Genomic DNA, 15,749 nt, shown 5'->3' on the forward strand with positions numbered 1-15,749 from the left:
GGATAAGGGAAATTTTGGGTTCTTTTTCTAACTAAAAAGCTCTTTAAACTTATTATTAATTTTTCACATTAAAAGTGTTTTCTGTAATATAATATCATATTTTATTTTAACAAAATGTGCAAAGGGATGTAAAAGGATTCAGATTTATAACAGTAAAATCAGTCTCTGTATTAAAAAAAAATCTTATGTGTGGGCACCACATGATTCCTTGTATCCCTGTTAAATTACACACAGTTTTTGCTGCACTTTATTGCTCTTTAAATAAATGTAAATTTTATCTTTCTAATACTATTAAATGGAATAGTTGAATTATTATTAACTTGAATAGCTATTAAACTTATGAATTGATAATTGTTTCTTATAATGAAATTAAACTATTTTAACATTAATTTTCATCTTGCATCAAGTAATTTTGAACAAACGCCTCAGTCTTCACATGGTCATCAGGCATGAACTACTTGCCAGGATGCTGAAAGTTTCCCAGTTGGCCACGATTTGGTACGCCACCAGATAAATAATTGAACATATTATTTTTCTGTTTAAGTTTGATAACTGAAAATATTAAGTTAAACGTTTTTAGGAACGCTTCAAAGGGGGGGGTTCTTTTACGACATCCTTTTGTTGAGCACTTTGGTCATTTAGAGGCATAGAAAATGACAGTTTTGCCCGGAAGCTGCACAGGGGATTTCCTTAACATTTTCGCAGATAGTTATAACTAAAACAGTCTCTGGACAAACAGGAAGTTCTAATTAAGCGAATGTTTACCAGAAGTGTGAATATTGTTACAGATACTGATAATTGAAATTAATAAATCATCTAAAGAAAGTAAAATTTTAATTTTTTATTAACGACAAAGTTCTTCGTAGAGGTTACCTATGTTCTGTTTTGTTATTAATTACAGTTTTATCAATTTATTCTACTAATAACATGTTACATTTATTTCATACTTTACTCAAATGTTAAACTGAGAAGAATGTTTAAATTTAGAATAATCTTCTAACTTAGTTCATATTTTTAAATCTCCACTTTACAGTTATTACAGTCTTTAAATATTGGCATTAGTTTGTTTAGCTAACATTTTACATAGATATGTGCTATATTTTATAGAAACTTCTAAATTACATACAAATTAGTTTTAACATATGTATTTTCTCTTTTTCTTCTGAAGATTTATTTTTGTGTGTTTTCATAGTATTTAGTTCAAATTCTTTTTTACAATTTTATTTATAGGTTCCTATACCTTTCCTAATTATGCTAATTGCTCAGTTTGCAACAATTGTTACTGATAGAGCCTTATACTTAAGGAAGTATATATTAGGGAAGTTGATTTTTCAAATAATATCCGTTTTTGTTGTTCACATGTGGATGTTCTTCATTTTGCCTGCTATAACATCTAGGTGAGTGATGTCATTTTCTTGTAATCTTACTTGAATAGTAAAATCCGAATTCAAATTTTGTTTTGGTCTAATTTCTTACTCATATTATTTAAATGTAATAGTATATTAGATTTCTTTTATATAACTGCAAAAGTTAGATTAAATGTCTTTATGATTATTATGTTCATGCATAACATCAGAAAAATTAAGCATTTCATGCTTCATTACTAAATTTAATCAGGAGCTTTTAAATCAATAACATGTCAATTCACTGTTATTTACCTTTGGCAAAAAGTAAAGGTGAAATGTAATACAAATTTTAAGCACTTGTAAAGCGATTTTTGAGAAGGGAGTTTGCAATTTGAAATACTTAATTTAGTATATATATTCAAGTTTTATAATCTAATAAGAATTACTGATAAGAATATTAGCCATATTTTATAGTATAAATATATTTTAATCTCAATGATATGGCAGTGAGCTAAAACATTGTTACATATTTTAGAATATGTTGTATTGTTTTCCTTTTTTAAATTCCTTAATATTTCTTTTCATCAGCATTGGCATAACAGCCTTTTGTGGGCCTTCAAAGGCCTTTCATCCTCAGAAGCCATTCCACTCCCTTCCAGCAATTGACCTCCAGTTCTAAATTTTTAGAATGGCCAGTTCTTCATCTAGGCAATTCCTCTCATCTTTTCATAGGTCTTCCTCTTGATCTTCCACAAACGGGTTGCATTAAAGATCTTAAGGACCATTCTCTCTACATTCATTATCAGGAGGTGACCTGTCCATCTCATTCTACTTAATTTTATGAATATAATAATATCCTGATCTTTATAAAGTTAATAGAGTTTAAAGCTATACCGTTTACACCAGGGATGGGCAAACTTTTTCGGTTGCGGGCCAAAAATCAAAAAACAAAAGTTTGACGGGCCAAGGTAAATTTTTTTGAAAGTAAAAAAATATACACACAAGTATTACAATTTAAATATGTTAATGAGATGAATGAAATTACGATTTCATTTTTGAAAGTTCCTTATAGTCAGGTTCGAAGTGTGAGTTATACTGATTCTAAAGAGTGAGGCTAAATGGCCATTTATCAGTCTACTTCTGAAATAATTCTTTCTAAGGTTGATAGTTGAAATAACTTGTTTACATATATAAGATGAAGCAAACATTGCACTGATTATTTGTGCCTGAGATATTGAATTTGGGAAACTTACTTTCGATAATGATTCGTAAAGCTCTTATTTTGGCATATTTAGAAACAACTGCTTGAAATGACTGTTAGATTGCAACTCAATTAATTCAAGCTGCAAATGGGACCTCGCTGCTTCACAATTTGAGTTGAAAGGCATGGTAAAAATATCCAGTTGTGTTTAAATGGGACTGAAATCTTGAAATCTGCATTTGAACTCAAAATGCAATGTTTTCAAGCCATCTTTATAAATAATTCTTAAGCTTCTCTTCATTTACTAAGGGTATTGAATTTAACTTCAGGAAATGAGACAAGTCATTCTTAGCTACCTGCCCAGCAATTTTAGTTTAAAAGATTTGAGATGAGCCTAGATTGTCTATAAATTGATTTTTTACAAGAACGACACAATGTCATCTTTCAGCTGCCAAACTCATTCGAAAACACATCCTGCACTGAGCCACCTTACTTTCATGCAATACAGTACATCAGAGTATTCAGATTGCATGGACTGAAAAAAATTGAATTGAGATTGCCCACGAGATTGAATAGTATTTACAAGCTTCATGACTGCATCAAGCACTGGTTTCATATTCATTTGCAGACTTACAGAGAGCATCTTGATGTATAACACAATGTAGAGAAACAACGTTGTTCCCGGGATAGTTTTGATTAAAGAGTTCAAGAAATCCAGATTTTTCCTATAATATTTGGTGCTTCATCAGTCCCAATGTTACATATATTTGTTATAGGCACTTTCAAAGTTAAAAGCCAGAGTTTAGAGTAAGTAAAAAGATCATTAGTCCTGTGTAAAAAAAGGAAGAGAAAATAATATTTAAACAAAGTAGAAAAGAAGATGGATATATAATATATAAATATATATTTCTTTTAATTCGCTTCGGACCGGCAAATTAAAATTCTATCCGCGGGTCGGATAGAACGTTCTGGCGGGATGTAGTTTGCCCATCCCTGGTTTACACCATATATTATTCTTCAAAACAGCACCAAAAGTAATTGTTAGAAAGATCACCTTTCAAAGATCACCTAATCTCTTTTTTCCCTTGTAGTCAGAGTGTACATGTCTCTGAAGCATAGGTTAAGACTGATTTTATTAATACCTTGTATAGTAGAATTTTTGTCCTTTTCTTTATTAGATGGGATTTCAGAAGAGGTCTTAAACCAAAGAAGCTATGATTTGCAGTAATAATCCTTTTTCTGAATTAAGGATTAACATCATTTTGATAGCTAATTTCAGAGCCCAAATAGGTGACTTTTTCACAGATTCAAATTTAAATGGGCCCTTCTCAAATATTTCAAGCAGATTTTCCTTTTTAACCACATTACATATATTTAGTTTTTTTCCACATTTACTCTGAGCTTCATTTTCATGGCTGAATTCTCTAGAACCAAAACGGTCTCTCCCAGCACAGCTGTTGATCTTGGAGTTGTATTAATACCAAGCATCTCTTATAACTTTCCCCAGAGCTAAATAAAAGATGAGTCATGCCAATGCATCTCCCTGCCAAACTCCATTGCTGACTGTAAAAGAGGTAGATGTTTCTCCTTGAACTCGTACTGAAGACATGGTTTTGGTTAGAATGAGGTTAATTAACTCTGTTGGAGCTTTGAACTCAGAGAGGGCTTTTAGTAACTGAGCGCTATCAATGCTGTTATAGGCTGTAATATTTCTTTTATTTTAAAATAAAAATAAAGTTATACATCTTCCTTCTTACTTAGTTTTTAATTAAATGTTTATCAAGTATAACTGTGTGAATATTATTTTTTAATGTAAATAAACTTATACTGTGAGATATATTTAAGCATTTACTTTTAACCCTCTCGCTGCATAATTTTTGTTATCAAAATAGATTCAAATATTACATATTTTTTATAACATATATGGAATCTACATATGTTTTAGAGTTAAAATATGTAAATTTTTTTCCCAAAAGAGTTTTTTTTTCAATATGAAATTATATCATAAAAAAAGATGTCAGAAAATTTAAACAAGAATAATTATATAAAAGCAAAATTCTGAAAATTAATCTTGTTTAAGTTATGAAATACGTAAAAACATATTAATTCACAAGTATATTTTAATGAAAATGTGGAAAATATTTACAGAAAATTTATTAGAAATGAAGTTTGGTATGATAAACTTCAAAACAAGGCTCAATTCTTTGCAAGTCTTACCTTGCAATCTGCACCAAATTCGAGTTTCTTTGAGAAATGTTTTTTTTTTCCTTTTTTAGCAATAAACAGCACACTGTCTACGAGGCTGTATTGGAGGGATATATGGATAGCAAAATGTCAAGCAGTTAGTCTCATGGTATTGAGAGTTGAACTGCAGATATATTTGAGTTTTGAAAAGAGTGTACCGAATGGTCCAAAACATGCTTGTATATTTCGCAGAAATATGGACAAATAATGTCATTTGTTAACCCTGATCTAAATAAACAATCAAACATCACAGAAAAGGTGAAATGAAACCATGAACAGGAAGAGAGCAGGTTGCACAGTTAACCACTTCCTTTACAAATTTTTTTGAAAAAAATTGCAAAAAATCATCACATTTTTTTATTTTATTATTAAATACAACAAAACGAAACAAACCAAAAATGTGTAGGTTTTAAGTTTAATTTTTTGAAGGTGTAAAATCATTTATTTTTAATATTAGTTTACTATCCCAAGTTATCTCGGGCAAACGAAAAAAATTAAATATTAATCTTTGTATGATAGTTTTTGAAACAAGGCACAACACAGAGTGATACCTGACGTTCTACACTGGTATCTGGTCTCTTTTCTTACTGGCTTACCGCTGGAATCTCTTTCACGGGAGCACAGAGTACACTGTCTCATTGGATTTGATTTTTTTTTAAATTTGTTCCCCAACCTTTTCATAATCACTATCTGAAAAATCATCGCTTTCGCTATCTTCCATCATCGCCAATATTTTATTTTTTTCCAACGCATGCATCCTTCTTTATACATTACTAATCCACAAGCCAATGTATACTATACAATAGGGAAACACGCAACCAGTCCCTCCAAAAGAACCACGCAACCAACAAAATTTGGCAAACTGCCAATCAAAGCTAAATATTTCTTTTCATTTCCTCTAGACTGAGTAAAACCGTGATAAAAGAAATCGTACTCACAAATTCTGCTTCACCCGAGTTTTCTCGGGATAATAATTAACTGCAATATATACGAACCCGAGATAACTCGGGATAATCAGGCAAGTGGTTAAACAGACGGACTGGATCCCTGTGGAAATCGCAGGTTGTGCAAATTTTGCTACTTCTACCTTACCAGTGGAGATTGCAGGATATGCAACAAGAGGGTTAAAAGTGGATGAAATTAATTTCCAATATTTAAATGGTAGTTTTCAATTTATGATAAATTGTATTTTATAATATTTCTTTTACTCATAATTTTTGTTAATACAGGGACTTTGTGGCATCAAATAACTTACCACCCAAAATGTGGTATTTTATCAAGTGTATTTATTTGTTACTTTCTGCTCATCAAATAAGGTCTGGATATCCAACTCGCATTTTGGGCAATTTCTTTTGCAAGAAATATAACTATGCCAATTTGTTTCTCTTTAAAGGGTTAGTATGTTACATTATTTTTTATTTCTTTTTAAGTCATATCTATAAACTTGTATGCAACTCATATGTTTGTCAAAAATTAAATATCTGAGTAAGTAAGCATTAAATATGAATTCTTTGTATTTTACAGGTTGGCCCAAATATCATATCATGAAAGAAAGTTAAAAAAAAATAATAATAATAAAATTAAAAAATTAAAAAAAAATAAATTGAGTTTAAAAAGTACAAGACATGTTTAGATAAAATTGTTAAATAAATGAATTTTGACAGATAAAGTTTTCAAAATGAATATTTTCTGCAGTTATAGTTGTATATACTCAGTAAACTCAATAATTACACTTAGCATGTCAAAGTTTATACCTTTAATAATTCACTTGCTTATTTTAATGGTGAGATAGTTTAAAGCTTCTCTTAAAATCTCCTGCTTTAATAGTTTTAAAGCCTATGCAACTCTTGGCCTTAATTGGCCAAGTTACTTTGCCCATTAGCGGCCGAGTGGTAAAGTCGCTGAACACTGGTAGTTTGGTCCGAGGTTCGAATCTCACAAATGGGCGGTTTTCCCATGGTCACTTTGGTTTTCCCCATGTGTATCATGTATGCAAGCCAGTTTTCCTTAGAAAGTCCTTCACAAAGGCATCCCTTCCCTTAGGCAGAAGCTCTCGAGGCTTTGCTGTAATCGTGTAAAACAAACCAAACCAAGTTACTCTTGGCCTTCGTTAGAATGAAGATTAGTCACCCTCATCTGATTTACTAGGTTAAATAACCCACTACAATCCTTAAAATTCCATTTAATAAACTCTTATGTTAAACAGTTGTATAAATAAATCAATAGAGATGCAATTTCAGTTATAAAATATTTTTATCTTGTTATTTGAGCTACTCTGTGTACAAAGCTAGTGCTACCTGAAAGAAAATATATAGGCAGTCTTTTTAGTGTAATTGTATCCCGTAAATTTTGACAAAACACGATTTTTAATTTACTTAAATTATCGACTAAATTTGGTATTTCATCTTTTGGGATGCGTTTTTCTTAATTTGATATTAACATATTTCATGTTACAGTTGTTATCTATAAAATTTGTTCAAAGTCTGGCAAAAACTATCATATTTTAATTCAAAATTACGTTTTGGACAAATTGCTATGATTGAAGAAATTGTCAGTGCTATAATAGGAAATTTTAATAAATAATATGCATCGATGGTTTAATTAGCCACCCTAATCGTATAGTGGTTAATACTGCTGTTGCTATATCTTTGCATGCACATTCGAATTCCAGAAAGGTCTTGGGTGTCTGTAAGTGTGTAATTGCTGTGTGGCATGGGGCAGTTATGACACTGACGAGATAAAATTTGTTCAGATGCTTGCAAAAATTATTGTATTTTAAAATTATAATTTGTTTTCTCGAGAACCCTTGAGAGTTTGCTGGCCTCTAAAGCAGGGCTGTGGAGTCTGAATTGGAGTCTGGCAGATTTTGGGGTAAAAGGAGTCAGAGCTGGAGTCGCTAAAAATAGGTCAACTCCAACTCCAGTTTTTGTAGGACAGTTTGAATTTGAAATGAAATTAAAATGAATTAAAAAAAAATAATGAAAAAAAAATTAATGGAAATTAATGAAAAATTAATGAAAAAATTAAATTATTATTTTTATTTATGGAATATATACATTAATAAATGCAGTACAAAGTCTTTAATCCGCACCTCAAAGCTACAAACTTTCTGCGCATGCGTAAATGCATAATACCTTTATGCATGTGCATAATATGTTTATGCATGTGCATTTAATGTATAATAGACAGTATAAGCTAGGCTAAAATGATCTAATTAGCTATTCCAGTTAATGTTGCAGATTGCGTTGTTCCTTAATCTTCTAATTGGATCCAGCTTATTATTTTTTGCAGACTTTAGGACAATTTTATAGAAAGTAAGCTTGAACTTTCGATTATGTCAAAAAGAGTTTTCGGTTCTGGAGCTGCCAAAGGATCTACAAAGCGAAAGCATGTTTCGATGTCCATCAAATAAAAGGTGGACTTGCTGCAAAAAATGGATTAAGGCATATCCTTTGTTTCTCTAATCATTCCAAAATCTGTTTATCAATTTCATGCTGCTTTGCAGGAAGGAAACATCACGGCGCGAAATGAACTGGAAGTTGATCTGCCAGCACTATCCTCATCTTTAGGGCAGATGTTTGTATTTTATTTGACTTATAATTCCTTATGAAATGTAGTATTTCATCTTGATGTACTCCATTTTGATATGATTTAAATCAAATTCCTCGTCATTATAAATATCACGATTACACATCAAATAGTTTTCTAGTTGCAATTTTCTAATTTCAACTATGCGTAATGTATGCTTTACGCATGCATGCATTGATAAAAATGTTTAATAAAATAAACAAATAAATATTTAGCGCTTTTTTTTTTTTTCAAATTTTTGTAAATACCCTTTAGATCATAATTGCTCTTTATTTCATAAATTACAGTTTCATATTTTTAATTTTATAATTTCTGCATGCCATCTTACCAGATTTAAATTGATGACCCATAATCCGGAAAAAAACCCTCGGATTAAAAACTTTGTACTGTAGTTTTTTTTTTTTTTTTTTTTTTTTTTTTTTTTTTTTTTTTTTTTTGACATATTAGTAAATAAATATAAGGGAGGAGGATGGGTGTGATATTTTCCATGACTGATTAAACTGATTCATTGAGTTACAAATTTCGCTGGTAAATTTAGGTAAGCAGCAATAGCAGCAAGAACTCTGAAAATTGATGCCATTCTTAGGAAGCAAGCAGAAAAAAGGAGCAATTATTGATCAATCAATGCGATAAAGAAGTACATATTTGATGATAAAGAGGTTGTTAGAATTAAGAACTTTTTTAGAAGATGTGGATAACCCTAATGTTTCACTTACACAAGGACAGTGGAAATATCTTTCAGAATTGGAAACGCTTCTTTCTACACCATATATAGCTAAAAAAAAAGTTGCAATGTGAAGAATTGACAGGAGGTGAGAATAGAAGCATGGGGTGATTGTTCTTTCTAAAATGGAGGGTTTTATTGCAGAAGGAATTTCTTCAATGAAGAAAAGAGAAACTAGTTGGCTAGACAATGAAATCTTGCTGGGTTCAGTATATGTAGATCCGAAACACTGAATTTTCTTGGGTGATGAACAAATTAAAAAGGCAAAGAAAGCCATCTATGAACTTTCATTAAGAATGAAATTATTCTCAGAACAATTAGAGAATTCGAATCAGGGCTGTCAAGCTGCAGACATTGCAATGTGTCTCTACTATCCTCTTCTAGAGATGAATTAGATTTTTAGAAATATTTTTGACTAATACTGAAAAAGCTGAGTCAAAGCGAATGAAAATAAAGAACCAAGAGCCTTTAGATATAAAAATGGAAAAATACAAACAAAATTTCTACACGGTCATTGAAGAAATAGAGAAATATGATTACACTTGCAAAACACCTCTTTTAGAACTTATAAAAATCTATCCTGAAAAAGTTAAAAGTAGTAGCCCTAACAGTAACTGTATATATTGTATTTCATTCAATACAGTCAAAAGTCGTTAATCCGGACTCGTCGGGACTTTAGCAATTCCAGATTATCGATTTTTCCAGATTATAGATCATCAGTTTAAATGTGGTAAGATGGCATGCAGAAATTATAGCATTAAAAATATGAAACTGTAATTTATGAAATAAAGAACAATTATGATCTAAAGGGTATCAAAATTTACATAAAAAACCTTAATATTTATTTGTTTACTTTACTTTCTTCGCTATCGGAAGCGAATTATAATGACGAGGAATTTGATTTAAATCATATCAAAGACGAAGTACATCGAGATGAAATACTACATTTAGTAAGGAATTATAAGCCAAATAAAATCTTCGGAATGGTTAGATAAACAAATGATATGCCTTTATCCATTTTTTGCAGCAATTCCACTTTTTGTTTAAGGGACTTCGAAACATACTTTGTAGATCCTTTACATATTAGTAAATATATATCGGAAATTCTATTTGACATAATCAAAAGTTCAAGCTTACTTTTAAAAAATTGCTCTAACAGTCTGCAAAAAATAATAAGCCAGATCCAATTTGAAGATTAAGGAACAACGCAATCTGCAACATTAATTGAATTAGATAATTTTAGCTTAGCTTATACCGTCCGTTATACGTTAAACGCGCATGCGTAAACGTATTTTGGGCATGCGTACAAGCATGTTTGCAGCCGTAAAGGTTTTACGTGCATGCGTCAACGCAGAAAGTTTGTAGCTTTGAGGTCCGGATTATAGATCATTCCGGGTGTCCGAATTAACGACTTTTGACTGTATAATTATTTTTTACTCGAGTTCCTCAGTTCTTTCATGCTTATGTTGGTTTTAACCTGAACTGAGGTATAATTTTTTTATATGAAATTATTTGAGGAGCTTAAATAACTATAGTATCGAATGACTAAACAACTATTAAACTACTGCATGAAAGCTCATTTGAAAAATGTTTTTAAGTAATTTTGCTGCTATTCAAGCAATTCAAAATTATTAAGTTTTGTTGTTTATCATACTATGTTCTGTTGCATTTTGAAAAGTACTCTAATGATGCCATATAATGGGCTGTGATTTATCAATTTCAATATCATCTTTTCTTTTTCATTTGTTGCATAAAAGAACTGTTTGGTAGTTGCATATGTTGAGCTGATATTATACATAATAAATAGAAAGAAAAATTTATGTGCATATGAAGACATAACTGTAACATGATTAACTGTAACTCGTATGTGTATGTATGTCAGATTAAAATTATGTAAATCAAAATCCTAACTTTAATTTGCTATGGTCTCTTGACTCTGCTTTTTAATTACTGCTTATACTAAATTGCATCATTTCTAAATTAATCCATGTCATATGATTCTTATACAATGCTACCAATGCAGGCACTTACGTAAACACTTCAGTGAATAAGATTTCAATCAGAACTTAAATCTTTTATGAATATCTCTTTGGAAAATTCAAAAATAAAACTTTTTTCGTTCTGAGCTCAGCTTTCTTCTGTGGTACAATGCATTCCTGCTGCTTACTTGCTAATCTGTCAACATCTTGGCACTTACCTTTCTTCATCCATCATATTGCCGTAAGATACAGAATAGGCAAATATGATCAAGGTATGTGTGTGCAGATTGCACCTGGTATGATGTTTAATTAATTTTAAGAATGTGCTCACCAAGAATAAAGAAAACTCTGTTTTTCAGCCATGACTGCAAGTATCTGAATCTTCTCTTCCAAATTATTTCAAGAGTAGTTTACATATTTTTTACATTAAGATAAATATTTATTAATTTAAAAAATAAAATAAGTATTTTTATTATTTCTCTTAAATGCTTAAATTCGGGGTCTGATTATTACCTAACTTGAAAAACCCAGACTTAGGTCCCTAAATGTTTTAATGAGCTTCTAACCATCCTACACTTTCTTATATTCTTATTTTTCATAATAAAAGTAAAGAAAATGGGCTTTGGAAGTTCTTGGAAGAATGTTTTCTGAAGGGTCCCAAACTATTTTGGGAGGCATTTCTTAAATGTAATTTTTTCAACTAAGGTATGTATTGTAAATTTATATGATTTTGCTTCTGTTTGCTTCATAAAACACAATTTCCATTTAGGTACATGATTATTCCTTTCCTGTATGAACTTAGAAGCCTCATGGATTGGATTTGGACTGATACGAGTATGAATATAAGTAATTGGCTAAAAATGGAAGATATATATGCTAATATATTTGTTCTCAAATGTACACGAAGAGCAGAAGCTGATTACCCTACACCTCGAGGTGCAAAACGAACTGCTCTTATTAAATATGGTGTGGGAGGTTTCTTGCTCTTTTTCATTATACTTATCATTTGGTTTCCTTTGTTACTTTTTGCACTGGGAAATACAGTCGGACGAACTAATCCACCCATCAGCTGTACTGTTGAGTTATCCATTACTGGTTATGAACCAATATTCCGCACAACTGCTCTGAAGCACCAGATTCACAGTTTTACTTCCAATCAATGGAACCAACTTGAAAGAGAAGTAGCCAACTTAGCAGATCCATCAACAACGAGTTTTTTAACTGGTTATGATAAAGATGATACTGTCATTGTTGAACTCAGTAATAATTCTACCTCAGTATGGACAATTAGCCCTCCTAGTCAGAATGCATTAATTGAGGAACTTCGAGGCACAAATGAGCTCAAAATGGTATTATCATGGTCATTCTTAAGAGAAAGAGAAACTCAAGCTACGGAACCAGAAGTAAAAGATGAAATAGAATTAAATTTGAATGACACTGAATTGAGGAGAAGTCTTGCAGATGCTTTAAGTGTTAATTCGGGCAATTCAACAACTATACATGGAGCATCTCCAGAATCAACCACTATCAAAGATATATTTCCAAATTATGTGAAAATACCTGGGAAAGGTACAGCATCAGTGGTTAAGCAGTTCTACAACAAAGAAAGTAAGTTTTATACTTATCTTGTACTTTTTATATTGAAATGCTTTAAGCAAACTTGTGAATAAACATAATTTTTTTTTTACCACATGCAGCTATTCTCATCTTAACGAGTGTAACTTACTACTCATATAATTTTATCATTCAGTGTATCAAATACACTGTTCATCATTAATTTAAAAAACTGTTTGCTTTACAGGAAATTAGTTAATGTTGTTCCATTATATTGATTTGAATGAAGAAAGTGTGTACACCAAAGCTCTGAATGATTTTACTTTTCTATAAAATGCCTTTTCTTTGAAACTACAACAAGAATGCCTTCTTCGAAAGGCGAACTGTAAATGAATTTCTTGAAAGCTACTAATGAAGATTTTGTAAATTTTATTTGAAATGTAATCTGTTCTTCAACTGCCACTTTTATTACATCATTTTTGACAGAAGTATACCTCACAGTCTTAAGTGTAAAGAAAGACAAGTCTATATTTTAACTTAAAATTTTTAAGGTGCTTTACAAGAATATAAGATAGCCTCATGTATATGAAGTTGATATGTTGAAAATATTCTACAGGAAATATAATTGAATAGCCTGTACCATGTAAGATAGATAACCTTTTTTTTTAAATACACATTCAGAAGAGAAATAATAGAATATATAATTGTACTTTTTGAATGTTTGTCTGCACATATTATTTGGGTATGGTTTTCAGAAGAACATTTTCTAGAAAGCTACATTGTATGAGATACAGTGAATTAGAATTTGAAATACAGTACACTCCCGATTATCCACGGAATTGGGTGGCGTGGCCGCCGCAGATAACAAAAAACGCGGATAATCCACAAAAAGCTAAAAATAGGTATAGCAAAAGAGAAAACAGTCATTCCAACTTTGAAAAATTGTTTTATGTATAATAAAACGTGAAATAAACAGCAGGAAATGTTTAACTAACGCTTAATATTTTAGTATATCACTCAAAACTAACCTAAAATGCATTTTGTTAATGAAAACAGAAAAGTGCTTTGTATACTTACGAAAGGCATCAAGGATACACAGAAAAATTAATACATATGTACTGTTTTAATACTGTAATGTATTATGTAATTACAAAAGCATAACTGTAAAACTACACCTTTTTGAAGAAATCAGTCATTTGTGTTTGCTTCTTGCTTTGGAAGTATTTTCTCTTGATCCGAGATTGCATTTTTCGTAACATAAGTTTCTCTGCCAACTCCGCGTCGTCTTGTTCTCCCAAATAGCTCAGCAGTCCGTCGACTTGTTGCAAAGCCACATCTGTACAGTGGCTCTTCTTCGCCTTCACTTCGCTCTCCTTCATTTTCGGTCTCTTCTCTTGCTTTCTTCACAATTTCGTCATCTGTCAAGCGTTCGAAGCCAGGTTCGTTGACGTCACACCCCAACCACTCATTAATGATTTCAGCATCGACGTTCTCACCACCCGGAACTGTTTTCACCATATCAGCAAGAGTTGGCATAGGCGTGTCTACATCTTAATTCTCTTCCTCACAACTCAAAGGGGTTAGGTTGTTGCTGGCTTCAACATTAGGCATGAGTTTTCTCCATGATTTTATGAGGGTTGACGGTTTCACTGAGTCCCATGTAGATGCAATATCATAGATTCTGTCCAAAATTATGTAGTGTTTCCAAAACTCTTTCAGATCATAACCTTCTTCAATTGTGGTCATTAGCAGCTAGGTTTGGTATGTTCTCTTCATTGTTGCAATGACTCCTTGGTCCATGGGTTGGATTAGTGCAGTAACGTTTGGAGGGAGAAACTTTGCAAAAATTGTCCATCAGAAGACTTTAGCACGCTTGTTGCTGAGTGAGAAGGTGCGTTGTCGATCAATAGCACAGCTTTTTCAGGCAGGTTTTTCGATTTAAGATGTTTACGCACTTGAAGAACAAAGATTTTTTTGAACCATTCTTGAAAAATGTTTCGGTTCATCCTCCCTCCCCCCCTTTTTTTTTTAAGTAATCAACGGGAAAATTTTCTATCCTTGTGCTTTTGAAAGATCTCGTTTTTTTTTTTTTTTTTTTTTTTTTTTTTTTTTTTTTTTTTTTTTTTTTTTTATACTTTCCAATAACAACAAGTCTAAGTTTATGTCCACCGATAGCATTACTGCAAGACATAATATCCTTTCCTTGCTGCTTTTATGACCCACCGCTTTACTTTCACTTTCAAATGCTAAAGTGTGAGTGGGAAGACACTTCCACAAAAATTCCGATTCATCGGCATGGTAAATTTGTTCAGCTCTTCTTTTAAAACAAATTCTTCAAATTCATGGTGGAAATTGTCGACTGCTTGTTGGTCACCACTAAGTTTCTCCCCATGAAGTCTAATTTTTCGAATTCCATGTCGCTGCTTAAAACAAATCAACCAGCCAGAAGACGCATCAAAATTTCCTTTCAGGCCTAACAACTCAAAAAAGGCTTTTGCCTTCGCCGCAATGATAGGACCATTCACAGGAGTACCCTCTTTTCGAACTTGAGCTAACCACTCGGTCAGTGCCGTGTCTAGCTCAGCAAAGGTAGAACCCTTCATAGTTTTTCGTGTTTTCAGTGTGGAAGCACTGTCCGACATTAATGCAAAGTTCACCAGTTTGTCTTTTTGCTTTAGAATCTCACACATTGTTGTTTCCGCATTTCCATAATCCAATTCCATCTGCTGCCTTGTAGCACCATTTGCTACTTTGGAAATTAATTCTAGTTTTTGCGCAATCGTCAACACAACCTTCTTTCATTTTCCTGCCATTTTAAATCGGTAACGAAAAAACAAAACCAAAAAGCACAAGCACTGAACATAAAAATTAAAACTCTGACCGGTTCGCAAACACTATCAGGCTTAACTAACAATAGGGAGTGGGAGGAAGTGGACGTGTCAGTAAGATTAAGAGGAGAGAGGGTGTGGAGCGGGCACTGTAAGGGTGAGTAAAAAATCACTTACTCATCAGAAGGGAAGGTTCTGAGAAGGCCTGGGATATTTTTGCCATAAATAAGCACGATGTTAGCAAATGTAACTTTTTGCTGAGTTTTGTGAACATTTTTATTTTCT

General features: G+C 31.8%; 1 protein-coding gene across 11 annotated transcripts in view; it reads left to right on the forward strand.

Moving 5' to 3' along the window:
* The window catches only part of Piezo (piezo type mechanosensitive ion channel component), a 260,388-nt gene that overhangs the window by 232,352 nt on the left and 12,287 nt on the right, over positions 1 to 15,749 (forward strand). For all 11 annotated transcript variants that reach the window (XM_085806866.1, XM_085806871.1, XM_085806868.1 and 8 more), the window contains 3 exons: positions 1,231 to 1,397; positions 6,021 to 6,185; positions 11,852 to 12,690. In XM_085806866.1, coding sequence (XP_085662992.1) covers positions 1,231 to 1,397; positions 6,021 to 6,185; positions 11,852 to 12,690 — 1,171 coding nt within the window. The remainder of the gene's footprint in view (positions 1 to 1,230; positions 1,398 to 6,020; positions 6,186 to 11,851; positions 12,691 to 15,749) is intronic.

Source organism: Stegodyphus dumicola, chromosome 12 (genome assembly GCF_044657685.1).
Source record: "Stegodyphus dumicola isolate Sdum_Otavi_A_Nest chromosome 12, ASM4465768v1".
NCBI classification, from domain to species: domain Eukaryota; kingdom Metazoa; phylum Arthropoda; class Arachnida; order Araneae; family Eresidae; genus Stegodyphus; species Stegodyphus dumicola.